A 27,842-nucleotide genomic window follows, 5' to 3' on the forward strand; every position below is an offset into this window, starting at 1 on the left:
GCCGCTGGGCCGGGCGGGCAGCGAGCCCCCCGGCGCCCCGGCCGCGGCGAAGGGGAGGGGGCCGGGCCGGGCGCCCGCAGCCTGCAGATGCCCATAATTAGCCCGGTAGCCGCCGCACGGCCACCCCGGCCCAGGAATGCGAGATAAGGGCTGGGGCCTCTCCGTCACCCTGCGAGGCTGCGGGGGGGGGGGGGGAACGTGCAGGGGGACGTGCCACCGCTGTCACCGCAGCCCCACAACCCTTCCCCATGCCAGGCTGCCCCGGCAGGGCAAAGGGTGCCCCCGACCCACAAAAGAGGCACCCGGCACTCTGCTCACACGACTGACTTTATTGGAGGCCTGGCGGGATGGAGGCAGGCTGCGCGGGGGCGCGGGCACCCGCGGGCACCCCACAGCACGGCCCCAGGACAGGGGACTCGGCGGGGCTCGCCGCACGGCCCCACGGCACAGGGCACCCTGGCTCCTGCACAGCTGTGCACACGCAGACACCCAGGTGCATGCGCGCACACACACACACACACACACACACGTATGCAGACACTCGCAGGTGCACACGCATGCACGTGCTCAGGTGCACACCCCCCACCCCTGCACTCACACACGTGGGCACGCAGACACGTGCACACACATGCACAGGCATGTACACACATGCATGCATGCACACCCACATACGTGCCTGCACACGTGCACATACGTACCTGCCTGCATGCATGCACACAGATGTACTCATGCACACACACATAGATGCAAACAACACACAAACATGTTCACACATGTATGCACACACGTAAACACAAAGGTGTACACACACACGCACACACACACACACACGCACACACGGCAAAGCCCCCCTGCCCTCCTGCAGATGCCCCCTGCCCCGCTGGCCCTCCTGTCGCAGCCCTGGGGGCAGGGTGCTGCCCAGTGGGTCAGGTCGGAAAGGGGCCCGGATGCCTGGGTCCCCTTCGTGCCGCAGGCAGGGCACCCCTGCGCCTGCCTCGGTGCCCCCAGCTGTCCCAAAAGCGGGAGGGTGTTGGTGAGCGTCCGTGGGTGTGCGTGCCTGGGGGCACGGCTGGGCCAGCTGGCAGGGAGCCCCTCACCGGGGCATCAGGCCTGCCCCCCCCCCCCCCAAGACCTTCACACACACCCCACCACCGTCCACGGCATGGCCATGCAGGGTGAGGGGCCAGCACACCACAGCGGGCAGGAGGAGCAGGCGCCTGGCCAGGGCTGGCCTGGGGGCAGCGGGGCGGCAGCGGAGGGCGCAGCGAAGGCTGGGCACACCCTGGGGTGGGCAGGGCAGGGTGCGGGGGGCCCGGGGCCGGGCCTGGGCGTAGCGAGCCTGGGGGGGCCGGGGGGAGGGAGGGGAAGCAGCGGCCGGGCCCCAGGGAGCAGCATGCAGAGGCTGGCGCGGGCGGCGAGCACCCCCGCGAGAACGAGCGCCATGCGGGATGGGGGCAAGCGATGGCAAAGCCCGGCCCCCCTCCCCAGACCGTGCCCGGACACCCTGCGGCCGGCGGGCACCCGCCGCCCCGGGCACCCCCGAGCGACAGGGGCGCTGGGCAGGCCTGAGCCTCCGTGTAGGCACTTGGTTCCCTGCTGGGGGGGGTGAGCGGCTCGGGGACGCACGGGGACCCGCTGCCGCCCCGCGCTCGCCTGGCGCCCACCCCCGGACGGCACCCGCGCGGGAGGGGGCTTGGGAGAAGCGCTGGGCACGGTGCCCTCCTTCCCCGCTCCCCAGGCGCCCCCTCGCCCCTGCTGGGTTTCGGGCCCCGCTGCTGCTGCTGCTGCTGCTGCTGGTGGCACAAAGGCCACGGGACACCTGCCATGGGGGGGGGGGGGTCCGTGCCCACCCCGCTGCCACCGCGGCCCCCTGCGTGTGCTGGCACCAATGCCAGCCCCCCCGCCGGCACAAAAGCACAGGAAGCCCCGGCCGGGCACAGCACCCCACGGCTCGGCACTGCCACGGTGTCCCCGCTGGCCCCACAAGGCATCAGTTCACAGTATAAAACTCAGTCCAATAAAAGCCGGCCGGGGAGAGGGGAGAAAACACCCCCCCCCCGCTCCCCAAATATCCCCGCTGGCCTCGGCGCCGGTGGGTCGGGAGCAGGCGAGCAGGCCCACCCGGGCGCGTGGGTTGCTCCAAGAGATTTAGCCATGCCAACGGGGGGGAGCCGGCGCCCCAGCGGGGAGCCCGCGGGAGCGGGGAGGAGGGGAGCGTGCGAACGGCCAGCCCCACCGACTTGGGGCCCGTCAGTCTCGGGGGGCACGCGTGGGCATCGGGTTGGGTTCGGACCAACTCCCCCCCCCCCCCAAAAGAGCTCTTCCGAGCTGCCCCCACCCCGCGGCCCCTTCCCCGCTCTCATGCAAGAAGAACAGACGAGGGAAAAGAGACGTGGACAAGCAAAACGGCGCGGGGCGGGCGCCGGGGCGGGCGGGGGCTCGCCGGAGGGGGCGGCGGCGGCAGCCCCCCCTTCCTCCTCCGTGCCCGGCTAGTAAGATGGGGCCGTGGCCCGGTCCGCCCCGGTCTTCATGCCAGCGTGGCCAGTCTCGGCGGCGGGGGCAGCCCGGCGGGGCGTCACGGCTCCTCGGCCTCGTCCTCGTCCAGCGACACCACCCCGGAGGAGGCGACGTCGGAGACTTTCCGGCGCAGCGGGAAGTCCTTGCTCAGCACCACCTCGTCGTCGGCGGGCGAGAGGCAGGCCTCGGCGTAGGACACGGAGTACAGGGAGTCCTGGCACCGGAGCCGTGCCAGGCCCCGCAAGGCACTTTGGCTGCCCGGGGGCGGCAGCTTGGGCAGCAGCAGGTCCTCGCCCCCCAGGGAGCCCAGCAGTTTGGCAGTGAGTTCGGAGGGCGACACCATCTCCAGGCTGCAGAGGCTGGAGCAGAGGGTCTCGGGGGACAGGGTGTGCGAGGAGTCGCTCTCGGGCTCGCACGAGCCCTGCCGCACGCTCAGCTGGCACAAGTGGCTGTGCAGGAGGTCGCGCAGCAGCGCGCTGGCGGGCACCTGCCCCGGCGGCTCTGCAAGGCACCGGCACACCGGCCGTCAGCCGAGCGACCGAGGCCCCGGCCCCGCCGGCCTCCCGCCCCCTCCCTCGGGTCCCCGCCGCTTACCGGCCGCCTGGGAGCTTTCCACGGACGGCATGAAGTCCTCGTCGTAGGACTCGTCGGTGGAGTCGTCCCCGTCCACCGAGGACCAGGCCCGCAGCTTGGCCTCCGCGATGGCAAACTGCTCCGCCACGCCTGGCGCGGGGAGGGCAGCGCCGGTCACGCGCGCGCCGCTGCTGCCCCCCGCATCCCCCCTCCCTCCGCACCGCTGGCGCCGGCCCGGGGAGCCGGGGCTGGGGGGCGAGCGGGCATTGCCCCCGGGCGCCGTGCCCACCTGCGGCGAAGCGCGCCTCCTGCTCGCCCTCGCTGAGGTGGCAGTAGGAGCTGAAGGCGCTCTCGAGGGCGGCGGGCGGCTCCACGGGCTTGCACCAGCCCTTCCACTCGATGAGGTGGGCGACGCGGCCCTGCGCCATGGCCGTCGGCTTCGTCACGTGCTCCTTCACCACCTGCGAGATGCCTGGAGCGCCGCCGCGTCAGCACCCCCCGGGGACCCCGTACCACAGGGGTCCCCATGCCCCGGGGCCCCAGGCACCCTGCAGTGGCCCTAGGGACCCCTTGTGCCCCCCAAGCCCCGCACGGAGGTGGTGACCCCAGTGCCCTCCTCAAGTCCCCCCTGCGATGCCCCCCCTCCAGCCCCTTCTCCCATAGGGGGACACCCCACTGCCCGGATGTCACCCCCTCCGGGTCCCTCTGCCCCCAGGTCCCCCGGCGCAGCGCCCCAGCGAGCCCCGGCGGTTACCGTGCAGCGAGGAGCGGGCCAGGGCGGCGATCTCCTGGATGGTCAGCGCGCGCCGCGACTTGGGCAGCATCTCGACAGTGTCTTCAACATTGACCTGGCCGGGGCGGCAGGGACGTCATGGCCCCGGCGCCCACCCTGCGCCCTGCCCACCCACGCAGCCTCACCAGGTCTCGGTTTCCCCGCCAGGGACGGGGATAGTGGGGCAGCGGGCTGGGGTGACCCCGCGGCCGAGGGGCTGCTCAGGGTCTCGGTCCCGCTCTGTGCTTGCCCTGCTCCTGTGGGGCGGCTTGCACACACGTGTGTCGCAGGCACACACACACACGTGCACAGGGCCAGTCACGGCCACATGCACGGGTTCAGTGTGCAAATGGGTAGCGACGTGTGTGCGTGTGTGCACAATACGTGCGGCCCCCTCCTCCTCCTGCACACGTGCAGGGTCTGTGCACACACTGCCACTGCGCACACCCCCTGTGCTCGCCTAACACACCTGCACACTGCACACCCTGTGTGCACGCTACAGACCAACACACTGAAGCGGGAGCATACACACGCACTCACGCTGTTTGTACATATGTGATACTAATGCACACATGCTGTGCACACTCTTACACATACACACACATGCATGCACACGCACACAGACCTTCTCGGTGCACATGTGGGTACCCATTCTTGGTACCTGCGTGTGTGCCTGCTCACTGGGTAACCACGTGTGTGCACACGTGCACTTCCACTCTACACACACACACACACACACACACACACACTGACTGTAAACCCACACCGGCACGCAAATGCACTAGCTGTGTACACCTGCACACACACACACACACACACACACACACCTGTGCACTCACTGCAGCTATGTGTCTACACACTCACACACACACATGCACTCTCTGCAGATGCACGCACATGCACTGACTGTGAACACATGTGCACTGACTGTACCCACTTGCACATGTGCACTCACCGCACGCACCCGGGCACCCCTGTGTGTGCACCCACACTGTGCACATACACACTCACACACACATGAATACACATGTACATTTGCTGAACATGCACACACACACACACACACACACGTGTGCATGGCCTGTACTAACCCGCGCAACCCCGCTACGAGTGTGCCGCCCTTGCTGAGCGCACGCACACACACACACGCACACGTGTGCCACCAGGGCACGGCTCCCCAGGCGGCGCGGCGCGGGGCGGCGCGGGGCGGCAGCACCGCAGCAGCCTCCTGGGCAGGGGGGAGCAGGCAGCCCTGGCAGCGCCCGTCGGGCCAGGCCGGGCCTGGGGCCACCCGCGTCCCCTCGCCGCGGCCGCCGGGAAAGCGACTCGGCCTCGGAGGCTCGCAACAAATTGTATCGCCATGGCAACGCGGCACCGTGGACTGATTTCTCCCAGGATACAGCCCCGGCTCGGAGCTGACGTCAGAGCAGCTCCGGAGACGGCAGCGAGCTGGCAGGACCGGGCAGGGGCGGCAGCGGGAACCGAGGCCCCTCGGCACGCACCGGGGCATGCCCAGCGCCGGGCGCCCCCGGCCGCACGCAGCGGGCAGGCGAGTGCTGCGCCCTGGGCACCCTGCCCGCCCGGCGCAGACCCCCCCCCCGCCCCCCGGGCATCGCGGCGGGGTGCCCGGTGCAAGCGCAGGCATCGCCCGGCCCCGCGGCCCCGAGCCGGCGGTACCTCGAGGAAGTCCTGGCTGTCGAAGGAGGCCTGCCGTGCCAGGCGGTGCAGCAGGGCCGGCCGGGCGGCGCTCAGCGGCGACAGCGCGGGCAGCGCTTTCACCTCCTTCCACTCCACGTGCAGGGTCGTGTCCACGGCCACTGCGGGAAGAGCCGGGGTGGCGTGAGCGTCACGGTGGCCTCCCCACCACGGCCGCCCTTCGCCACCCCATTTGGGCATCGCCCTCCTCGCTGCTCACGCTGACAAACACCGGTGCCTGGCAGCTCTGCCCGGCCCTGGGATAACCAGTTTTCTCACCCAGTCTGAGCCCACCCACAGCTCATTGCAGGGATGGAATTGCCACGGCCTGCTTCCCTCACGCGTCCCCGTGCCCTGTCCCGCAGCAGGACCCCGCACCCTCTGGCACGCGACAGGCAGTGGGCCGAGCCGAGCGGGGCCAGGAGCCCTCCGGAGCAGCGCAGCGCCGCAGCGAGGGGAGGGCGCGGGTGACTCACACCCGGGCAGCCCTCCCGCCTGTGTCAGCGGGAACGCGCAGCCCCAGCCTGGCACCGGGGACCAGGCGCCTCTCCCGGCTCAGCAGGTGTTTCGGCAGGGACGGGGCGCCGCGGCCCACCCCGCAAGCGGGCGCATCTCCGGGCTGCGAGGGTGCAGGGCGGCGGGCAGGACAGGGCTGGGAGCGCCGGCTTTGGCGGGGATCCCGGCAGGGACCGCGCTGCCCCGGTGGGGGCCGAGCCCAGGGACCTGCCCCCGGGGAAGGGGAGAGGAAGGGCAGCACGGCCCGGCAGCACCCAGCGGCACCGTCTGCCAACACAACAGCAGCCTTGGCACCGAGCCTGTCGTGGGGGGCAAATCAGGGGTCTCCCTGGGATGGGGGTGCAGGGCCCTGCGGAGATGGGAAGCAAGGAGGGGGGGCTTTAAACATTGGGGAGGGGGGGCAGCTGGACCAGGCTATTGGGGTGCAGAACTGGGCCAGGCTGTGGGTGTGCGGAGGGAGGCTGAGCTGGGCCACGTCGCGGTGGGCTGCTGCTCCTGCACCACCTCCAGCCCCCCCCTGCCAAATTTGCTGTCCCTGGGGTAGGAGAGAAAGGGGCGAAAAGGGGGGGGGGGGAAGCACCAGGTACCATCCTCCATGCCAACAGCCCGACTGCCTGGCAGCAACACCCCGAAGCAGGGGTATGCCGGGGACCCACGGCAGGGAGGGAGTCCCTCCCCGCCCTTGCACTGGCTCCCCATGGTGCCCATGTCACCCCGGCCCCCCAGCCCAGGCCACCCTCCCGGGGGGCCGGGGCAAACATCTCCCGAGGAGCCTCATGGCAGCCGCACCGAGCTGGGCCTGGCTGATGCAAACCGGCAGCGGGGTGGGACACGGCGGGGTGAAGAGCTCCCCCCGAGCCCGCCTGGCGCCAGCCACTGGCAGCTGTTGCTGGCATCGCCCCCCCAACAGTAGGCAGGGGCACCCCTTGGTGACAGCCCGCATCAACACCCCAGCATCCCTACCTACAGCACCCCCGGGACACCTCCGGCACGTCTGCAACACCCCCACAGTCCCCAGCAGGCTGCTAGAGCCCCCATAGCCACCCACTGTCCCCATAGCCCCCACCCCGCCTGCTGCATCCCTGGGACATCTGCAGCATCCCCATAGCACCCCCATGATACCCCACAGCCCTCCAAAACACCCCCAGCAGCCCCCAATAGCCCCTCCAATGCCCCTGAACACTCCCAACCCCCCATAGCACCCCTGTACCCTCCCAGGCCTCTGAACCCCCCCCATCCCATACCCCCTTCATACCCCCTGCACCTCCAGAGCCCTTCTCACCCCCTCATACACCCCACAGCAGCACCCCAACCCCTCCATAGCCTCCCCCATACAGCCTTACCTTCCCTGTCACCTCCCCAGCCCCTAGGGCACCCCAGCTCCCCCACGGCAGCCTCCCCGGGCCCCAGCCCCCCTCGGCCCTCCACAGCCCCTCATCCCCTAGGGACCCCAGGTCCTCCAAAGCCCATACATGCCCCGTATCACCCCCCCCCCCGAGACCCCAGGCCACCCCAGCTGCCCTATAGCAGCACGCCATGCCCTCCCTCCCAGCCTCCCTACCCCTCCATAGGCCTCCGCCCCCCCAAAGCCCCCAGAGCCCCACAAACGACACTATTCGCCGCCCCCCCCATCCCGTAGGCCACCCCAGCTCCGCCACGGCAGCACCCCCAGCCCCTAGGCGCCCACATCCCCGCAGGCCCTCCACGGCCCCCCCCGGCGCCTCCGCGGCCCCACACGCCCCCCAGCCGCCGGCCGGCGCCGCTCACCGATGGTGGTTTTGGAGCCGATGCAGCCCATGCTCCCGGGGGGGCCCCGGTGCGGGCACTAGCGCCGGCTCCGCGCCGCCCGCATCGCCCCCCGGCCGCATGGGCGGCCCCGGGCGGCGCCCGGCCCCACGGGACGGTCCTGCCGCGCCGGGCCCGCCGGTGCGGGAGCCCCGAGCGGTGTCTGCGCCGGGTCGGGGACCAGCACGTCCAGCGACGTCACTGCTGGGGGAGGAAGAGGAGGGAGAGGGGGAGGAGGGCGGCGGGAGGAAGAGGAGGAGGATGGGGGAGGGAGGGAGGAGGCAGGGCGGGATGAAGGTGGGGAAGAGGAGGAGGAGGAGGAGGAAGGGGGAGGAAGAAGAGGAGCGGGGAGGAAGGCTGGGGATGAGGAGGGGGAGATGAGGAGAAAGGTTGGGGAAAAGGAGGAGGAGAAGAGGGAGATGAAGAGAAAGAAGAGAAGAAGGGGGATGAAGTAAGAAGGAGGGGAGGATAAAGGAAGAGGAAGAGGGGGAACGAAAGAAGAGGAAGAGAGGGGATGAAGGAAGAAGAGAAGGGGAATGAAGGAAGACGAGAAGGTGGCTGAAGGGGGGTGGCCGAGGAGGAGGAAGAGGAGCAGGGGAGGAAGGCCAGGCACCACGGAGAGCGCCGTGCCAGCACCGCGGACAGCGCCCGGCCCCGCAGGACCCCCCGGGGCTGCGGGAGACCCCGACCCCGGGACGAGCCCCTGCCCAGCCCCACGCGGCAAGGTGCCCCCTGCCCCGGGGCACCCCAGCTCCCCACTCCCCTCTGCCCTGACCCCCGGCCCCACAGAGCCCCCTGGTTCCCGGTGGCAGCTGGCCACACTGGTCGCCTGTCCCCACTCAGGGTGCCCACGTCAGGCCTGGCACAAGGCCGCACAGTCCCCCCCCTGCAGCCCCAGCGGGGCATTTCTCTGGCCCTGCAGCCCTCGGGGTGTCACGGGGCAGAGGGATTGGGACTAGGCCCCCTACCATGCACACGCAGCCCCCCCCCCACCCCTTTGCACACACGCTGCACACACCAGCACAGCCCTGCACGCATGGACACACGCACAGGGCACACGCAGCCGTCTGCCCCGTTGCTACCTGTGCCACAGGGCTGGAAGCTCTCTGCGCCCCCATGCAGCGCCAGATGGGCACCGAGTCTTGATGGAGAAAATGCGAGTATGGCAAGTGTCTGCCACCATGGAGAAGCCGAGAGACGGGGGACCCAGGGACGGGAACCCTCCAGCAGCAAGGGACCTGCAAAGTCAGGTCGGGTGGAACGTTTTCCTCCCAGGATGGGGAACAGCCCTAGCTGCCCTCCTGCCCTTCATGACTCTCCTACCACAACCCCTCATCTCCCTCATCCAGGAGCAGCCCAGGCACCAGCAGTGCCTGATCTCCCCAGGGATCCTGGAGGTATCCTGGAGAAACCCCACTCCCAAATGGCACTGGCAAGGGATGCACCACGGAGAGGAAGGACCTCGCTTCTGCCGGCTGGCCTGGCATTGCCCAGGGCAAGGTGCCAGCCTCTATCCCAGGACAGGTCCTCCTCCCCAGCCCTGGCGCTGGGCTCAATCCCATTCCTGCAGCCCTCGCAGTGCAAACAGGGCCTTTGGCCCTGTCTGGGGCCCCCACTCAGCACAGACAGGCTGGTGGTGCCAGAGGGAACAAATATCCCTGCGATGGAGTGGGGCCCAGCAGGTCCTGCCTTGGTGGAGTGGGCATCTCACAGCCCCATGCTCCTGCACAGCCCCTGGTGGGGGGACAAGTCATGGCAGGGCCACAGGCACCAGGGCAGGGAGAGGGCACCATGCTTTGGGGGAGGTGGGGGGGCAGAGCTGCTCCATGCACCCACCGCCACCCTCTCTCCTCAGCACTGGCTCATGGGTGCCTGGGGCCTGCCAGGGTCAGGGTTTCTCTAGACCGGCGATGCGTCTTTGCAGCCTTTAGGACATGACTTCGGGGGGGGGGGGAGGGGGACAACACATTTTACCCTGCTCATGTCTCCCTCCATGAGTCCTGGTCTGGAGCAGTGATGCCGGCCACGGGACCTCCTTTGGAAGCAGTTGGTGTCCACCCACGCAGCTGACTGAGCCTACTTGCTCCCCCCAGCACCCGGCCCTGGGCCACGCCAGGGCTGGAGGATCACTGTAACGTGGCAGAGACCCCCATAAACACCAGTCAGGCCCAGATCTGCCACAGGGTTCTCTCAGATGCCCAGCAGGCACTTGTGGGATCTCATCCTCAGGTGCTTAGGATCACCAAAGACTCCTACCGTGCCACCGCCCCCTGCTCTCCCTGCCGCAGCCACCTGCAAAGATGTCAAGACTGGAGGGAGCCTGAAGACAGGGAGGAAGTGGCTGCCCTTCCCCAGGAGATCCTGGCTGGCACCAATGCCTGCTTGAGGGGCTAAGGCAGCCTGCGGCCAACAAAGATATTTGTTCACTCTGAAACCTACTGATAGCAATTAAAGCTGCAGCACTCTTCTTCCAGCACACAGCAGTGAAGAATGGTGCTGCCAGGGCACCACCCTCCCCAGCAGTGAGCAGGGTACTGGCACAGCTCAGGGGCCTCCCTGCTTGCTTGCTGCTGGGCAAGAGGGGGCTCCCTACTGGTGTCTGCCCCTAGGCCCTGCCAGGCCTTTTCCTGCCAAGCACTTCCCAGCATTAGTGCTGCCAGGGCTGCAGCTCAGCCAGCTCAGCCTCCAGTCTGGGGAACAGCCTCCGGTTAATTATTCTGTGCCCTCTGGGCCATGGCCAGTGTGACTCAGCAAACACCAGCCCAATTCAGTGAATATCAGCCCCAACCCCGGGGGGGGCAGCCCTTGCCTCAGCCCCCACCCAGCACAGACGGCCCCCGCGGGACCTGCCCCAGGGGCAGCTCACAGGCTGCAGTGAGGGCGGAGGAGCAGGGCCCCGCTGTGTCCCTGGGTGCACTCGGCCTTGCCCCATCGCAGCCACACCTGAAAGACACCTGGGCATTTCCGGCTTACCAGGCACAGAGAAAAAAAAACGGAGAGGGAAGGGGCAGGGGGGCCCTGGCACATCCCTCCAGCCCATCGTGCATCTCTGCCCAGACCTGCCCCGCTCTCCGGGCAAAACCCAGGCAGGCCTGCTGGGCCCCGCCACCACTGCACCCGCTGGCAGAGGGGCGCGTTGGGTGCTCCAGGTGCAAGCGGCTTGGCTCTGCCCCACCGCCCCGAGCCGGGGTGTGAGCCCGTGCTGGGAATGGTGCCCGCTCCACATCCAGGCGCCCCGTGCCAGGCAGAGCTGGCAAGGAGCGCCGCTGCGGCGGTTCGCGGCAGGCCTGGCTCCTGGCGTCACCCCGGAGAGCCACCCCATGGCACTGCAGCAACCAGCCTCTCGGCACGGGCACCTACCGTCTGCCCTTGGTGTGCCCGGGCGGAAACCGGCCCCGGCAGCGCCAGGGCTGCAGGCTGGCAGCCCCCGGGGCAGCCCCGCGCCAGCCCGGGCATGAGGGACATGGGACAGGGCGTAGGGCCAGGCGGCAACAGCGGCACACGGGGGCGTTATTTAGCAATGTTCTTTTATTTCCAGTTTTTAAGGTGAAAAGATGCCTTTAAATCTTCAATTAAATACTCCATAAAGAAAAAAAAAAAAGCAAAAAAAATTATTTACAAATTCACGTGACCAGTAATTGAATCCTTGTTTTAATAATTACACGTGCGGCTCGTCACATCCGGCGCTCTATAAATACAGGGGACACGGATGCGGGGCCGCCCCGTCGCTTGCCCAATTGTGGCCTTAAACGTTTGGGGGAGGATTGAGGTCTTTGGGGGAGGACAGGGACTTGGCCTGGCCCAGAGAGAAGGGGTCACCCCCCCTCCTCCCCGGCCCCCTCCCCAGGTGTCAGAGCAGGAGCTGGGGGGGGAATAGTTTATTTAAAATAAAAAACCATGGCAGGGGGGGTGGGGGGGTCCAGGCAGTGATGGGGAAATAGAGAGAGGACAGGGGAGGGGGAGAAATCACACTCCTGTCCCCAAACCAAATTTAATAAGTTTATATATATATAATCTCTCTATATTTCAGCAAGTGGGGAGGAGGAAGAGGAGGGGGGAGAAGAGGGGAGAAACTATCCCCATCCTGTCCCCTCTCCCCGTGACACGAGTCTAGGGGTTCTCTGCCCCCCTCCGGGTGACCTGGGGTCCCTACGCTGGGAGGGGGGAGAGGAGGGGCCCAGAGCGGACCCACAGCGACAGCCGCCTCCATCAGCATCTGTTTATTATCATCGTGACAAACTAGTACAGGCCTCGCAAACAAAACCGGGACGGGGGAAGAGGGGAGAGAGAAATAAAAAAAAGAGAGAGAGGAGGGCTGCTGGGGGCACAGCAGGTCCCTTGACCCCGGCATGAGCAAGTCCAGGGGGCCGGGGGTACGGGGCACTGGGCGGGAGGGGATGGAGTCGCACCCCGGGGTGCCCTGCTCTCTCCCCCCTTCCTCCTCCTCACGGCTGCTCAGTTGTTGTCCGACTCATCCTCAGCTTCCCGGAGCCAGGTGAAAAATGCTGTCACTGATTTGAGGGCCACCCCTTTGCCCTGCTGCTCGGCTGCGTCCTTGCTCGACTCCCACTTGTAGAAGGCCTCCTCTTTGATGACGTCCTCGTCGTAGAGGGCATCGAAGAACATCCTCAGCAGGTCTGTGGGGAGGGGCAAAGAAGGACCCTGCCATTCCCCAGCCACCGGCAGCCCTGGGCAGGCCAGTGGAGGAGGGGAAACAAGCCCACCACCCCTCTCCCCAGGCCTCCTGGTCCTCCCCATGCCATGTGTGACACTCACTTGGAGGCTGGTCCAACTTCACCACCAAGGCCTGCAGAGCATAGAGTGCCTGGAGCTCCTTCTGCTCGTCCCGCATGTACTTCTGCAGCAGCTTGGCCCGGTTGCGGATGACCTGGGCATCTACGCGGTACGGGTTCTCGACTGCAGGACAAAGGGCATGAGATAGGGGCAGCAAGGACACACGCACACAGCCCCCCGGCTCACCCCGGTACTCACAGACTATGGCCGAATGGCACACGGACGTCATCAGGGCCCTGATAAACGTGTTGGATGAGACCTGCTGCTCACTCAGGTTGGCCTGAAGGAGGGAAGAGAAGAGGGGGCCCATGAGGAGAGGACAGAGCCGGGAAGGCCCTCCTGGGCCTGCAGGAGCTACGCCTGTGTCCTCACCTCGATCCAGTCATATATTCTTTGGTTGTTTGGGTTCTCCTTCAGCAGTTTGTCCATTTGCTTGCACAGCTCCTCCGAGGTCAGCTCCTTGCGGCTCGGCGTGTCCGAGCTGTCTCCCATCGTGTACTCCAATTTCTGGGGGACCGGGGAGAGACGAGCTGCTTAAAGGCAAAGTGGGGGAAAACACGCTCCTGGCAGCAGGGCCCAGGGGTCCCCCCACAGCCCCTCTCTGCCCCTCACTGCGGTTGAGCTCTCACCTGCTCCGTGACAAATTTGTTGACATCCTGGTCCTCAGGCAGGAATTCTTTCCAGCTCAGGCCCCCATCCCGCCACAGCTTGCCTGCTTTCTTCTGACTCTGTAAGACAGCCAGTGTCAGTGTCTGGGTGCCATGGCCCCCACTGGAGGCACTGCTCCCCACCCACAGAGAAGAAGCTACAGCTTGACTGCAGCACCTCAGTGATCCAAGCATGGCAAGGGACATCCAGCACACAGGCCCGGCCCACTGCCATCCTCTCTGGCTACAAAGTGCTTTGACCCCCCTGTGCTGACCTGCTCCCCAAAGATGGGGCCGGGGAGCCCATGCCAGGGCTTCCAACCCCCCGAGGTAGAGGATGCCAGCTACGCGAGCCCCGCACACACTTACCATGCCCTTGCACAACAAGCCCAGCACCTCAACCAGCAGCGTGGTGGCCTTCCCAATGGGCACCAAGGGCTTTGTTATCTCCCTACAGGGCACAAGCAACAGGATTAAAATCCCTGCCCCCAGATTCTGCTCCAGGACCCCATGCCAGCCCTGCAAAGGGGCACGATGCTCACCTGAACAGCTCCTCCATGGGAATGCCTTCCTCGTGCAGGATGGGTGTGATAAGCTCGGCCAGGTACAGCCAGATGTGCGGGATGTCAATCTCCATGTCTTCTGCAATCTCCAGGATCTCTCGCAGCCTGGAGGGCAGAGGCAGGGGGTGTTGGGGCTGAGCAGGGAGCCCCCAACTGTGGTGCCCAGTCTTGGGCAGCAAAGTGGGCAGTCCCCAGGCCCTCAGCTCAAGACAGGACTGAATTCAAAGGGAGGGCACGTTACCCAGGCAAGCTTTGAGCATTTCCAGGGCTGAAGACCCCACAGCCACCATCTCTGAGCCCCATCCCAGTGTTTGACCCCCTCCTTGCTGCAATCTGTGCCCATTGCCTCATGTCCTTTCACAGGCAGCTCTGAGAAAAGGCAGTCTCTGTCTGTAACTCCCCATCAGGTACTTGAGGGCAGCAGTAGGATGCCCCCTCTCCAGGGGGCAAACCCAGCTCCCTCAGCCTTATTTCACACCTCCATTCCCCACCACTGGGCTCAGTCGGTGTCTCTTGTACCAGGGAGCCCACAACCAGGCTCAACTGCCAGCAGCGGTGTCAGATGCTGAACACAGAGCATCTTCCCTCGTCCCGTTAGCTATGCCCTGGCTAACGCAGCCCAGTACAGAGCAGGCCTGCCTCGCAGGCTGGCCCCGAGGCGGTGTGCGCCCTCACAGCCGCGGTCCCTCACCCTCTGTAGTACTGCTCCTTGGAGAGCGTGCCGGCCTTCACCAACTGGAACAGCAGGACCCCCATGTGCTCGCGGGAAATCGTGCTCCTTTCCAGCGTGGACTCGATGCCGTTCCGCACAAAGACATAGAGCGAGGAGGGGCTGCCCAGCTCCTGCACGCACTGCAGGGCCTCCTGCAGGGACAGGGGGTCAGTGCTGCCCTGTGGCCAGCCCCAGCTCCCCCCTCCTCATCCAGGCACTGCCGACATCCTGCCCAACACAGTGCTGCTGCCAGGGGAAGGGGATGGTGTGCTACGGAGGCCATACAGTGTGTGCCTGGCTGCCCCCTCCTCTCACCTTCATGTCGTTGATGTGCAGGTATTCCTCTATGATTGCCTTGGATTTCTTCTCTAGCTCTTCTTCTGATAGTGTGGGCTTGGGGGGTTCTGCAGGAGGTGCTGGCTCTTGCTTAACTGCAAGGAGAGAAAAGGGATCAGGCACTGCTTGGGACAGGCATAGCCTCAGCCTGCAGCCAGACCCTGGCAAGCACCTTTCCTCCCAAACTCACTCGTCTCCCGGCTCCTGTCCCGCTCCTCTGTCATGCTAGCAGCCTTGCGTACGGCCTCGGGGCCACCCTGTTTCTCCCGTTCCCGACTTCGGTCCTCTGTCTCTTTGCTGAAGCTCCTCTTGGTGAGGGCGGACCTGTTCCTCTCTCCCCGCTCTCCCCGGTCAGGACGCTCCAGGCGGTCGCTGCCTTTTTCTGAACGCGACTCCCGGTCGCCTCTGTCCCCAGCCTTCTCTGACCGGTCGCGGCTAGAGCTGCTCCTAGGTGGGAGGAAGGAAGACACAACGTAAAGAAGCCTGTCACCACCCTCCCTGTCCTCAGACTCTGAGGAGCTATGCAAGGCAGGGCTGTCTCATCCCAAGAGGTACATGGGGACGGTCCCATTGGCAAGCCAGGAGCCACCCTTTAGAGCTGCAGCTGGGAACCGGACCTTTGTGCGAGGACGGGCGCTCTGACTGCCTAACTTCTCCGCTTTGCATGAGTGGAAGGCACTCTGGGGGTGTAAGGCCTAGGCGGCCAAGGGGAGCTGCTCGGCTCCCAGGCAGAAACCCTGGCTGGCTCTGCCCAGCTGTTACAGAGAAACTGCTGGTGGCAGGGACCTGGGGGGCTGCAGTCCAACCTCCTGCTCAGAGAAGGGCCAGCAGGCTCCAGTGGCTCAGGGTGTGGTGAATGTTGAGCATCTCCAAGGATGGCAATTCCCAACTCTCTCTGGTCCCTATTTTAGTATAGAATCACCCTCAGGGGGAAAATATTTTTCCCTGTATTTAATCAGAAATTCCCTGTTCCATCTTACGCCCACTGCCTCTTGCCCTGTCCCCCCCTCTCTCTCCAAGATGACTCTGGCTCTGTCCTCTCTACACCTTCCCAGCTGCACACAGCACAGAGATCCCCCTTTGCCTTCTCTTCTCCCAGCTGAACAAACCCAACTTTGATTCTCCTCAGACATCCTGTGCTCCAGCCCTGACTATCCTCACAGCCTCCACAGGATTTGCTCCAGTCCATGAATATCTGTCTTGTCCTGGGTTCACCGAACTGGACGTAGTTCTCAGATGTAGTCTCTTAAGTGTCAAACAGCAGGGAGAAAGCCCAGCCCCTGCCCTGCTGGCAGCACTCAGGCTCATGCAGCCCAGGATGCAATCAGCCTTCTTTGCCACCAGGACTCACTGCTGACTCCAATCAGGACCCCAGGGCCCCTTCCTGCCACAAGCATTGATTACCCCAGCCCAAATGCTGGGCTCCACGCTTGCCTACTTATCAACCAACTGCTCCCCAACTTCAGGAATTTCTCCTCAGCCTGCAAACACCCCAACCCACCAAGCAGGCACCAGGTAGTCCCAGCCTGAGCCCTCGCCAGGGCCCAGGGCGGTTGCACTCACCTCTGCACCACGCGACGGGACTCCAGGCTCTCGGCAGGGGTGGACTGCTGGAGCGCTGAGAAGCGGTTCAAGGTACTCGTGGCCGGTCGCCCTGAATCAGATGCTGGGTGTGAAAAGAGGGGAGTCTCAGAGCTCTGCACGTCCCCAACAGAGGAACTACCTTGGGAAGGATCCCTGCTCCGTCCCCGTACCACGGCATCGAGCCAGCCTGACGCTGCCTACCTGAATCTGCAGGCTTCGCACCAGAGCCTCCGCTGCTGCCTTTGCCCCAGCTCAGCCGCCCGCCTGGCGCAAAGAGCTGGTTGTTGGAGTCGATTGATCCAGGCTGCAGGAAGACACACAGAGTTGGCTCCAAACCCTATGCTGAGGGAGTGGGGCACGATCTGGGCCAGGCAGCCAGCTCAGCTGCCCACAAGCAGCCTCAGCACCCCCCAGGAACCGGGCTGTGCCCCAGCCTTACCTTGGTGATCTTTGTTAGCCGGCTGGTGTCGATGGGCCGGTTGCCCTTGCTGATGGGCACCGTGTTCCAGCCGTCATCCGCGACCAGGCTCCCGCGTCCACCTGGACACAAGTGGGACAGACTTAAGGCACAGCCCCGCCAAGAGCAGTGCCTCCACCGAGCCCAGGGCTGAGAGCCCCCAGGGGGAGAAACCCGCCTCTGGCTGGCTCAGGTGTCCCCATGCCCAGGCACTCACTGCTGGAGGACGGTCCGGGGGGTCCTCTCCTCTTGTCCTTCGACATCAACTGCTGCACTTTGATGTGTTCCCGATGCTCTTCCATCTCTGCTTCCTTGTGGATCTGATCGATGGTTTTGGGGCCCTGGTCTCCTCGCCGTGGCACCCAGCTATTCTGCAGAAGGCACAGGAAAAGGGAAGAGGGCGCTGAGCCAGCTGGAGGGTTGGACAGTGGAGACCATCTCTCGGGCTGGCCCTGATCTCACATGCCACATCAGGGGCAGAAACTTAACACAGGGCTCCCCGCTTCCCAGCTGTGCCCCCTCAAAGCTGCGGGCTGGTCTCGCCACTCAGGGCCACACAGCCTGTACAGCTTCCTGAGCTCTGTGGCAGCTTTTGGCACAGAAGGACTCAGTTTCTGGAGCCCTCCTGCATTAAATAGCTGCCATTTACTGTGTGCCCCCTACCGCTGCCATGCTAACCAAGGGCTGGGGGCTAGCATGGTGTCTCTGGGGCTGGCCCACAAATTACATTCCCCCCCCACCACCCTTCCTGGGCAGGGGACACAGACTGCTGACACTGGGAGGACACAAGTCAGCAGCTCCATGGGACCAAGCAGGGGACAGAGGACAGTCCCTGGGCAATAGGAGGCCATGCACCTTACCCGTCTGAGGTCAATCACATCCTGCAGCATGAAACGGATGCGGGATGATGTCTTCTTCTCTTTGATGATCTTCTCCATCTGGTTGAAGTACTGGTCCATCCTGGGCTGTAGGGGGATAGAGCCATGGTCACATTCCTCCCAAAGGCAGGACAAGGCAAGGCAAAGCAGGACAGTGCAGTGCAAGGGATACCTTCGCCTTCTCGAAGTCCAAATCCTTGCCAATGGTGGTAAGCAGGCGGCAAAGGCACTCAAGAGACTCCTCATCATGGTTTTTGAGCAGCTTCACCACACAGTCATGCATGATGGCCTCTGTCAACATCTTCAGTTTGAACAGCTCCCCAATGAACTTGATGTTGCCCAGGGATCGCCGGCGGGCCTTGTCCCGCGCCTCCTCCAACTCATCCTTCATGCGCGCCTTCTCCTCGGGCTACATGGGGAGCAGAACAGGACAAGTCAGTTCCCAGAGCCAACCTGAGGACTCCTGCTCCAGTCTCGAGCTGCAACCTCCCACCCCAACTCACAGCACTGGCATCGTCCATCTCTTTCTGCCGCTTCTCAAAGATCTCATCGTCATCCTTGTCCTTTTCAAACTCCTTCTGGCAGCGGTTGAGCAGCAGTTTGCGGAAGTTCACAGTCACCGTGGGCTTGTCTGTCGTGGGCACTTTGAGCTGCAGGGAGAGAATGAGTCATGCCTTCCCCAAAAATAAGGCAGGCCAAGCCCCAGGCACTGCTCAACCCAGGCAAAAGCCACCCTACACCTAATGACTCCCCACAAGGGCATCTGGCTCAGCCCTCCAGCCACATGCTTCAGATTCCCCATCTTAAAGGCAAGCTCTCCACCCCACAGAGCTCAGCTAAAGCCCCCAAACAAATTCCTGTCAGCTCAACAGCACCAGGACTGGAGTCCCCCCAGCTCTTGCTCACCCCCATAAGGCAACGGCACATGTTAGCATAGGCAACAGAGAAGTTTGGCTCCGAGATGGCCTTCTCGAAGACGAGGTCGATGACACCCTTGAGCCGCTCCTCCGTGTCAATGGACAGCTCCATCACCTGCTTCATCAGCTGCTGAAACATCTGGGGCGTCAGCTTGTTGAGGATGCTGCGGACACGGCGAAGCAGTTCCTGTGAGGACAGCAGGGTTAGTGAGAGCCAGGCATCATCCCCTGACCAGCAGGCACCAGTTGTGCTGCCTGCCTGCCCCAGCTCCCACCTGCGTCTTGATGTTCTCAGGATCCTCCTCCTCCGAGGCACGCTTGCTGCTGGGTTTCCAGGCCTTCTCGGCCTTGTTCAGCTTGACATCCTCATTGAGGGACACAGTGGCAATGATTTTGCGGGGCTCCTTCCTCTGGCTCTGCTGGGAGCGGCGGGGACCCAACCCTGAGGGCTGACACGGGGCAGGGGTGGAAATTCAGCCTTTTGCCTCAGCCCCTCTGGGGGACAAGACCAGCCAGGCTGGCTCCTGGGGTGTCCCCGTCCACCTGCTCAGATCCTCAACTCCATCATGGACATCAGTGGCCCAGACACAGTGGCTCGAAAGCATGATCATCACGGAGAGGCGGAGGGGGACAGCGTGGGGTGAAGGAGAGAGCAGGCAGATACTCACCAGGCCCCGGTTACCCATGACGGGCCGGCCGAGGTTGGCAAAGGAGGGGGTGAAGTCAGGGCTGCAGTTCATGCCGCTGAGGCGGATGGGGTCCAGCGCCCGTAAAGGCGTCTTGTTGGCCTGCGAAGGGAGAAGACAGGGCTGAGGATGCCCGGGGCCAAGGGAATGGGACATCCATTCCCCAGCCTTATCACCGGGACAAGGAAGCAGAAAGCAGCCTTGGACGTGCCCAGGGAAGCAGGGCAGGACCACAGGCTGCCCCCAGGGCTTTGCTCACGCACAAGGCTCATTGCAAATGCTGCAGGGGGACCCCAGTGGGGCAGATGGGGGCCCTGCCTTGACAGGGCAGAGAACAGAGGTACTAGCCCCCCTCCCCAGGCAGCACCCATGCTCCCCTATGCCCAGGGCACCACCAACCTTGTCCAGCACCACATCTGTGATCTGGGGCAGCCCCTCGGGTTTCTGCATGCTGGCAAAGATGAACTGGAAGCCCAGCAGGAATTCACGGTCGTATCGCTTCTTCTCCTCGGGGTTCAGGGGCTTCCATTGCTCTGCAGAGGGAGGGGAGAGACCTTGATATAGCCTGTCCCATCTTCTCTACCCTGAGCCGTGGGGCCAGTCTGGACCCACATGGAGACCAGCTGGGTAAAGATTTAGGTGACCATGGAGCTGCCCTGCTCCAGCACACCATGAATGCCACCCCTGCTCACTTAGATGGGGGTGGGAAGCCTGAGGCCACCAGCCCCTGCCTCTCATCCAGGACCACCAGGATGGTCTCTGCTCCCACCCCATGCCAGGCTCAGGGACAAGCCAGAAGTGTGTGAGGCCTAGGACAGCTCGACAGTGCTCCCCACCATCCCCACCACTGGGTCCAGAAGCAGCAGTTCCTAGCAGAGGCCTCACGGGAGGCCAAGCATGGGTGGCTGCCCACGTGGGCCAAGGCACAGCTCACCTTCCTTGTAGCGGTACTTCTGATCCGCAGCCTTGCCCTTCTCTGGGGCCAGCTTGTCCTCTTTTTCCTCCCACGTCTCCTCTGACTCCTCCTGGGGACGGGTGGGGGCTGTGTCCTCCGCTTCACGGGCAGGGGCGGATGCAGGGGGCTTGTTCTCCGCCTCTGAGGCACTGTCACTGATCTGAGACTGCCATCGGGAGGGATGGGGACAGCGGTCACACCACAAGCCCAGCCCTGTCCCCCTCCGCCCCAAGCCAAGGCATCCTGCACCCCCCTCAGATCCTCACTACCATCATAGAGCATCAGTGGCCCAGACACGATGGCACAAAGCAAAGTTCATCACAAGAGGGGCTGTGACATGGGGCGATGCTCCAGACTCCCCAGGGACACTCACCTCTTTAAAGGCATCCAGCAAATCGCCTACTGCCTCCTTCTTATTCAGTTCCTTCATCCGTCGCTTTTTCTTTGGCACCGACATGGCGACTGGGAGGAGAGGCAAGGACATAAGGGCCAGGTAGCAACCCAGTCGCCCGCACACCCCGACACCAGCTCCAGTGTCACCAGTGAGGCCCCAGTAACACTGGGTAAACCTGAGGATGGGGCCAGTGGGAGCCTCAGAACATGGTCCCACTGCCCCCAGGGTCCAGGCACAACCCCCTCTGACCCCAAACACGCTGTGCACCCACCTGGACACCCACAGCCCTGCCGACCCTACACACAGCCTGCCGATGCACACTGCCACCTGAGCACACCAGCACATTTCCCTGAGCACCCCAAAGTGCACCCTGCACCCCTGCCTTCTGTGAAGGGCACCCTTTACAGAAACCCCCCATACACACCTCTCCCCTCATATACACTCATTCCCAGAGCTCCCGACACCCTCCCTGGCACCCCCACATACAACCCCGTAGAGGCACGCTCCCCAGAAACACACCGTCTCTCAGCACACCCCTAGGCCACCCTCCTCTAACCCCCCACACCCCTGCACAGCGCGCCATGTACAAATACATGCTCCGTACACCCATCTCCCCCAACCACCCCAGGGCACCCCATCCTCTCCCGGCACCCCTACATACATACATACATCCCAAACATCTTTGCAGGGTGCTTCAAAAAGATACAACACATAGCTCTCCCCCTGCATCCCCAGGGCACCCCGCTCTCTCCAGGGGCCCTAGGTACTTTCCCTACCCCTGCACAGCTTGCCCCATACCGATACAACCCCCCCGACATTGTTCTCCCCCATCCATGCATCCGCAGTGCACATCCCATTCCCCTGCCATGGCCCAAAATGTCTCAGGACACCTCCCCACATACAGCTCCAATACCCCCTCCCCATTCCCCCCCAGTACCCACGTGTCCCAGGGCACCCCCCCGCACATACACCCCTATACACCCACACTCACCCCATACCCCTGCACAGGGTGCCCCATACAGACATACTCCCCAGACGTCTCCCCCCATCTAGCCATCCACAGGCACCGTCATCCCCACAGCACCCCGTTCCCCCCACCTCATACCCACACGTCCCAGGTCATCTGTCCTGTCCCTCCTCATACACCCTCCCCCCCATATTCCTAGTGTCCAGTACCCCACACAGGTGTGTGTATAGCACCCCTATACACACAGCACCCCAACACCCACCCCTGGGGCACCCCACATTCCCCCTCCCCACGGCCCTGCAGACCCCAGCCCAGTGCCCCCAACCTGGTGCGGTCGCCTCCGAGGTCTGCGAAGGGGCAGGGGCTGGGCTTGAACTCCGCTCCTGGGCCTCGGCAGGGCCTTCGCTCTCTTCCTCCTCCTCCTCTGCCGGGGGGGAGGTGGGGGTGTCCGGCTGGGCCGGCTCCTCGGGCTCCGAGATGGGGCTGACATCCGACTCTGGCTGCTCCTCACTTGGCTCCACTTTGTCGGCACCCTCCACCCCGTTGGGCAGAGGCAGCTCTTCGGGCTGGGCGATGGGGGAGTCCAGGACAGGCGCAGGCACCGGCTCAGGTGCTGGCACAGGTGCCAGCTGGCACACGGGCACCTCGGGGACCGGCTCGGGCACCTCCTCTAAGACTCCGTTGGCCTCGGCTGCGTCCTCGGGGCAGGGCTCTTCCAGGGGTGGTGGGGGGGGGCTGGGGGAGGCGGGTTTGGCGGGCGCTTCGGGGGCCTGCGGTATGAGCGGAGGTGACGCCGGGGCCGGCACCGGGGGCACGGCTGGCGTTAGGGGGACAACAGGCACCGGCTGCACCTCGGGCAGCTCGGGCACCTCCTGGGCAGGCTCTAGGAGGGGAATGGCAGCTTCCTCCTCCAGGACCACAGTGTCCACGTCGGGGGCAGGCACGAGGGGCGGCTCCACGGCCCCTGGCACTGTAGTGAGGGCGCCAACAGTCTTGTGCGGGTCGGGCGGCGCCTCGCCCAGCTCCGCTTTAGTGTCCACATCCACGGGGGGCTCCATTGGCACCAGCGTCACGGCCGAGAGCAGCACGGGCTCCGCCTCGGGAATGAGGGGAGGGGGAGGCGACGGCGACGCCGACTTGCTGGGCTCCAGGGAGACGGGCTTGCTTACCACCAGCGCAGGCTTCGGGCGGTCGTCTGCAAGACGAATGGCATTGAGGGGGCTTTCCAGTCCCCCACAGGGCCCTGATCCTCCCCAGACCCCCAGTCCTAGGTCCCCCCATCTGCAAGAGCAGTGGGGGCAGATGTGCCAAACCACGTCAAGCAGCCGGTGCTGGCAGATGTGCGACGGGGACCACAGGGTGCCCAGGGAATGGCTGGGGTACATGCTAGGGGAAAAGGCAACCCCTGCAAACAGTCCTGAGCACCAGAGTGGGACGCTGCTCCTCACATATGTAGGGAATATGCCAGCCTCCCAGTCCCCAATTTACCCGGGGACTGTGGGGTGAGCCATCTCCCTCCCCGCAGTGCCAAGCGCGCAGGGAGCCTGACGCCAGCCGCGCCAGCTGGCCTGGCCGCTCTGTGCAGCGGATCCATCCCGTTACGTGCACATACCTGGCCGGACAATAACTGCTACATGGGGAGTCTCTCCGTTGGCCTGGGGCTCCAAACCGCTTCCAGCCTGGGAGGCAAAGAGGGAGTTCAGCAGGGCCCCAGGCACCCCCCGATGCCCCGGTCGGGGAGGTGCGGTGTCCTCTTACCTGGGGAGGGGTGGGGGTGGATGAGGTCCTTGCTCCAGACATGATTTCTTCAGTGATATCTTTGCCGCCTTGGTTAGGGTCTCGTATCCGGATCTGTCCATGCGCCAGGAAGCAGGAGAGAGGGGGCAGCCGTCAGCAGGGTAGGGCACACGGCATCCAGGTGCACCCCCCTTCCCTGGAGCCCAACGGTCCCAGGACACCCCCTTCTCCGAGCAGAAAGGCAAAAGGTTCATTCAGTGCCGTGCTCGCCCCAGCCTCACACGGCCCAGGGGCTGGCGGGTGCCATCTCCCCTCCCCGTGGAGCAAAGCACCCCACAGACAAGGTGCCCAGTGCCTGGCGGGGGGGGACACTGCGGGGCAGGGGGAGCCTTGGCAGCTGCTGCTGGGGCTCCAGAGCCAGCACGGTGTCCCCAGCCCTGGGGACGGGCCAGCCCAGCCTTCTGGAGTGTCACAATGCCCCAGGCACTGCCCGCCTCCAGGGCTGGGGACACGCTGGGGCACCCCCGTGGCACTGCCATACTGGCACAGGGACGCTCCTGCCTCGGGGAGGCCTGGCATGGGGGTGGCAAGCTGGGAAGGGGGACTGGCACGCAAACAGCACAGCGAGTCCCCGTGTGCTGCGTGCCCCTCGCACGGGGCACAGCACTACTGCCTACAACTGGCAGAGGGGAAGAGGGGGGACACCTGCCTGCCCCATGCCTGCTCAAAGATACAGCCGGAGCCACGTGTGCCACCCCGTTGTGCCTGCTGCTGTGGGGCGAGCGGAGGGACGCACGTGGGCCGGGATCACGGTTGGGGGCACAGAGCGGGCAGGGGGCTCGCTCTCCGCCCCCCCGCGTGACCTGCTCCCAGGGCACCGGCAAGAGCAGCGCTCTCCTCGCCAGCCACGTGCCCAAAAGGCGCCACTGCCCCTCCAGCAGCACCCGCGGGAAAACGCCAGCATCCTCCCTCGCAGCCCCCTCCCAGCTCACCCCCCCGCCCCCGGCAGGGGCCGGGCCGGCAGCCGCTCGGCTCCCCGCTATAAATAGGCCCCGCGCGCGGCCTCCGAGCGCCGGCATCTCCGGGAGCAGACAGCAGTTGGCAGCCGCGGCACCCCCACCCTGGGAGCCGTGACTCAGCACAACGCCTCCCCGCCACCGCCGCCGCCAAGGTCGCCGGCGCCCGCCGCGCGCCCCGGCATCCCCCGCTGCCCCCAGCCCGGCACGGGCAGCCCCGCGGCGACCCCGCATCGCAGGCCCCCGGCAAAGGGGACTGGCGCCGGCGGCGTGCCCCGGCGGCGGAGCTGGCCCCGTCCCCCCTCCCCGGCGCAAGCCCCCCACCCTCCCCAGCCCGGGCACCGGCGGCTCCTTACCGTCTTGCGCTCTCGCTTTGGGGGAATCGGCGGCTGCTGGCTCATCATGACCTGGGCCGTGGGGACCCCCGTCGGGAACTGCTGCACCCCCTGGGCTGGGTAATAGGCACCAGCTGGAAGAGAGGGGAGAGGGTGAGTGGGGCCGACCAGCCGGGACCCACTGAACCCACCTGCCTGGCACGCAGAGCCCCAGCCGCGGGGACCCCGGCTCCTCCAAACGCAGGGGGGCTCCCAGGAGCGAGGGCAGCCCGTGCCGCCCTCCAGCAAACCCCGACTGCATCCGTCCCGGATCACCCCAACCTGCCCGACAGGCCCAACCAAATTCCTTCCCCGTGAAGCAGAGCGTCCCCGCACCGCCCCCACGCCCAGCCACTGCCCCACAGCTGGAGTCAGGCCCCAAACCCGCGGCCACCTGCCAGGCCCACCAGCTCCGGAGCGCAGGGCCATGCCTGGACGCAGGATCCCGGCTCCGCCGGCAGCTGCCTTCCTGCTGCCTCCCTTATCTCCCCCAAGCCAGCACCAGCCCAAGGGCGGCACCACGCAGCCCCATCCGCACCCTCCATTCCCACCCAGGCCGAGGGGGCTCCGCTCCCACTCGGCCCCACGGGCCAGACCCCCAGCTACCGCCCAGGGTCGCCCCAACGAGCCAAGCCAACGGCACGGAGGGATCCCAGGGCCTGAGGCAGCGCTGCGCCCTGGTCCAGGCCTGGCATCTCCCTCAAAAGATGCTCTGCTCTTTGAGGCATCAGTGATCCCCAAGAGCATCCACCCAAAAGCACAGGGAACAAGGGAAACGGGGGAAACAGGCCAAGGGAAGAGGTCTGGCGGCTGCCAGGGCCCGTCTCGCTCTCCCGGGAAGGGCCAGTGACACAGATGCCAGCATGCGGGGAGAGACAGGCACAGCTGGGCCCTGGCCCCCTCCCAGCTCCAGCACTTTCCCGGCCGTGCCAAGCCTGCTCAACGCGAGCAGAGACGCTCTGGCGACGGCCCCGTCACGGCACCGGGGACCCCTCCTCTGCCCAGGCAGGACACAGAGCCAGCCCGGCTTGCCAGCCGGAAGCTGCCCCTTCCGGGGGGGAGCAGGAGGGAAAAACGACCCGGCGGGAGGGACAGGGCGGCCCCGCTCACAGCAGGGAGCACGTGGGCAGTGCTACACGAGGGGGAAGCGACAGAGCCACGGGGAAGACCCAGGGACACTGGAGCAGGCAACGTGGGTGGCTCCAGATCCTGGCACTCGGCCGGGGGCAGCGGGAGGGCCTCAAACCTCAGGAGCGGCCATGCTGAGGGCAAGGGAGCGGAGGAGAGAGACCCAACAGAGCAGAGACACCCACGGGATACTCCATGACTGGGCACGAAGGAGCAGACAGGCTGTAGCCCGAGCGCTCGGTGGAGCCAGCCCAGCCGGCTGCTGCCTGGGGCCACTTCCTTCCTCCGAGGGGCCTGTGTCAGCCGTGGGACAAAAGGCAGGGAGCACGGACACGTACCTGGCTCAGGAGAAACCCATCTCCGCCCCGGATTGCTTTGCTGCCGTGCCGGGGACAGGACAGAGGCCTCAGCTCACATTTCTGTGTCTGCAAGGCCTCCCGGGACGGACCTAGCCTAAATATAGTCACAGCCCGGGCGGCCACATGTGAGCGGGGGGGGAGAAGGGGGGCCGCTTACACCAGCGCTCCCCCAGCTCCAGGAGAGGGCAGGCACGGAGCAGCCGCAGCCCAGGCCCCTTCCCCGGCCAGTCCCCACCACCCCATGGCTCTGTTGGTTTAGGAGGTGCAGCTGGCTGGCGGGGGAACGGGGGGCAGAAATGGGAGCAAAGTTGGGGAGCAGCAAGCACAGAACAACTGCTCCTTGCCTTCCACCCTGCCACAGCAACTGGAGAGGGAGCAGGGGATAAAGTCTGTCCTGCCTCTCTGCCAGGACAGTTAAACATTAAACGGCACAGATTTGGAAAAGGGGGTGGGAGGCTCAGGGGTGGACGGATGGGTGGGACACGATGCACTACACAGTGTGCTGCAGTGGGAGATGCAGAACACCTCCTCTCTCCCAAAACAGCCTATAACGGTGTCACTAGTCACAGAAATGCCCTCTCTCCCTCCCCAGCCCAGTGAAGAGAGGTGTCTGTGCTCAGCCCCTGAATTTAGAAGGGCCGCAGGGAGCCCAAAGTCAGGGGAGCAAAAGGGGCAAAGTGCTGCGGATGGAAAACCAACAGCGAGCAAAGATATTCCCCCAGTACATACCGTAAGTCCCGAACTCCGTAGGGCTAGCTCCAGGGTAAAAACTGGGGGCACCGGGCTGCACTGGGTACTGCTGGGTCGGGACAACGTACGTGGAGCGACCCTGCAAGGAGGCAGAAGAAGAAAGGTCCGTTACCACCCTCTGCGGGGCACAGGTGTACCCCCAAACCTCATGGCTGCGTAATGCTGCCTGCAGGCCAGCGGGGCAGGGAGCAGGATCCTGGCAAACCGGGCATCACGCATCCCGGGGGCTGCCCGCAGCACCCCACCGGGGCTGGGGAAGTGGAAGATGGGGCAGGAGAGGGGGGGAACCAGCACTGCCTGCTGCCTCTCTACGGTGATGGGTAACACCCTGCTCTGCTCAGTTCGTGCTTGCAGAGCCCGGGGACCCCCTCCACCCCCCCAGCGCAGACCTGGGCTCCAACCCCAGCTAATGTCCCTGGTGCCCAGCCCAGCCCCTCCCACAGAGCCCAGGGACGCCCAGGACACAGCCCTCACCTGTCCGGGAATGTAATACGCTCCTTGGGAAGGTGTGTAGGATATCTGGGAGGGTATCATCATCACCTGGGAAGCGGCTGGATACACATGGGCAGGCGGGCCGGGCCGGGCCGTCGTGTTACTCTGCACGCGGGACGCGCTCGTGGGAGGCTGGGCCCTGTTCTGGTAGAAATGCTTCGGGAGAGACGGGGCACAGCGTGAGGCAGGGAGCGCCGCCGCCAGCCGCCCGCCGGGCCCGACCCGCCGCGGGCGCCCC

The 27,842-nt window shown here is 65.3% G+C and overlaps 2 protein-coding genes and 2 non-coding genes across 6 annotated transcripts in view; all 4 read right to left on the reverse strand.

The window, feature by feature from the left end:
- Positions 1-2,463: 2,463 nt before the first annotated feature.
- Positions 2,464-5,822, reverse strand: FAM131A (family with sequence similarity 131 member A). The gene is made up of 5 exons (XM_026070962.1): positions 5,540-5,822; positions 3,845-3,938; positions 3,380-3,562; positions 3,112-3,240; positions 2,464-3,018 (listed from the first exon to the last, which is right to left on the reverse strand). Exons 1-5 carry the CDS (start codon positions 5,756-5,758, stop codon positions 2,576-2,578), a joined length of 1,068 nt encoding a protein of 355 aa, XP_025926747.1. The 5' UTR covers positions 5,759-5,822; the 3' UTR covers positions 2,464-2,575.
- A 5,546-nt stretch (positions 5,823-11,368) lies between these two features.
- The window catches only part of EIF4G1 (eukaryotic translation initiation factor 4 gamma 1), a 20,841-nt gene continuing 4,367 nt past the window's right edge, over positions 11,369-27,842 (reverse strand). Inside the window, exons 4-32 of one of the 3 annotated variants that reach the window (XM_026070927.1) lie at positions 27,587-27,760; positions 27,092-27,191; positions 24,858-24,970; positions 23,507-23,599; positions 23,361-23,427; positions 22,074-22,943; positions 20,761-20,849; positions 20,367-20,553; positions 19,832-19,965; positions 19,415-19,534; positions 19,022-19,195; positions 18,736-18,933; positions 18,333-18,479; positions 18,002-18,238; positions 17,812-17,916; positions 17,169-17,322; positions 16,934-17,034; positions 16,696-16,798; positions 16,474-16,576; positions 15,101-15,357; positions 14,890-15,005; positions 14,554-14,726; positions 13,842-13,967; positions 13,669-13,750; positions 13,282-13,380; positions 13,025-13,159; positions 12,851-12,932; positions 12,635-12,775; positions 11,369-12,495 (exon numbers count right to left, since the gene is read on the reverse strand). In XM_026070927.1, the coding sequence (XP_025926712.1) occupies positions 12,314-12,495; positions 12,635-12,775; positions 12,851-12,932; positions 13,025-13,159; positions 13,282-13,380; positions 13,669-13,750; positions 13,842-13,967; positions 14,554-14,726; positions 14,890-15,005; positions 15,101-15,357; positions 16,474-16,576; positions 16,696-16,798; positions 16,934-17,034; positions 17,169-17,322; positions 17,812-17,916; positions 18,002-18,238; positions 18,333-18,479; positions 18,736-18,933; positions 19,022-19,195; positions 19,415-19,534; positions 19,832-19,965; positions 20,367-20,553; positions 20,761-20,849; positions 22,074-22,943; positions 23,361-23,427; positions 23,507-23,599; positions 24,858-24,970; positions 27,092-27,191; positions 27,587-27,760 (4,662 nt within the window). In that variant the 3' untranslated portion in view covers positions 11,369-12,313. Of the gene's footprint in view, positions 12,496-12,634; positions 12,776-12,850; positions 12,933-13,024; positions 13,160-13,281; positions 13,381-13,668; positions 13,751-13,841; positions 13,968-14,553; positions 14,727-14,889; positions 15,006-15,100; positions 15,358-16,473; positions 16,577-16,695; positions 16,799-16,933; positions 17,035-17,168; positions 17,323-17,811; positions 17,917-18,001; positions 18,239-18,332; positions 18,480-18,735; positions 18,934-19,021; positions 19,196-19,414; positions 19,556-19,831; positions 19,966-20,366; positions 20,554-20,760; positions 20,850-22,073; positions 22,944-23,360; positions 23,428-23,506; positions 23,600-24,857; positions 24,971-27,091; positions 27,192-27,586; positions 27,761-27,842 lie in introns of all 3 variants that reach the window. The other 2 variants (XM_026070926.1, XM_026070925.1) reach the window with 2 other exon arrangements.
- LOC112968603 lies at positions 19,290-19,364 on the reverse strand. The gene has a single exon (XR_003254389.1). It is a non-coding gene; the product is annotated as a small nucleolar RNA SNORD66 (small nucleolar RNA).
- Positions 20,638-20,714, reverse strand: LOC112968609. Its single transcript, XR_003254395.1, has one exon. It is a non-coding gene; the product is annotated as a small nucleolar RNA SNORD66 (small nucleolar RNA).

This window comes from Apteryx rowi, unplaced genomic scaffold (assembly GCF_003343035.1).
Source record: "Apteryx rowi isolate R43461 unplaced genomic scaffold, aptRow1 scaffold_32, whole genome shotgun sequence".
NCBI lineage: Eukaryota > Metazoa > Chordata > Aves > Apterygiformes > Apterygidae > Apteryx > Apteryx rowi.

Excerpts from the sequence above, each read along its gene's own strand:
- FAM131A (XM_026070962.1), bottom strand. The coding sequence starts at position 5,758 with ATGCCCAAATGGGGTGGCGAAGGGCGGCCGTGGTGGGGAGGCCACCGT. Across the intron at positions 3,241-3,379 it reads GGAGGCGCGCTTCGCCGCAG|GCGTGGCGGAGCAGTTTGCC; the intron begins GTGGGCACGGCG and ends TCCCCGCGCCAG. Across the intron at positions 3,019-3,111 it reads GGAAAGCTCCCAGGCGGCCG|AGCCGCCGGGGCAGGTGCCC; the intron begins GTAAGCGGCGGG and ends GGTGCCTTGCAG.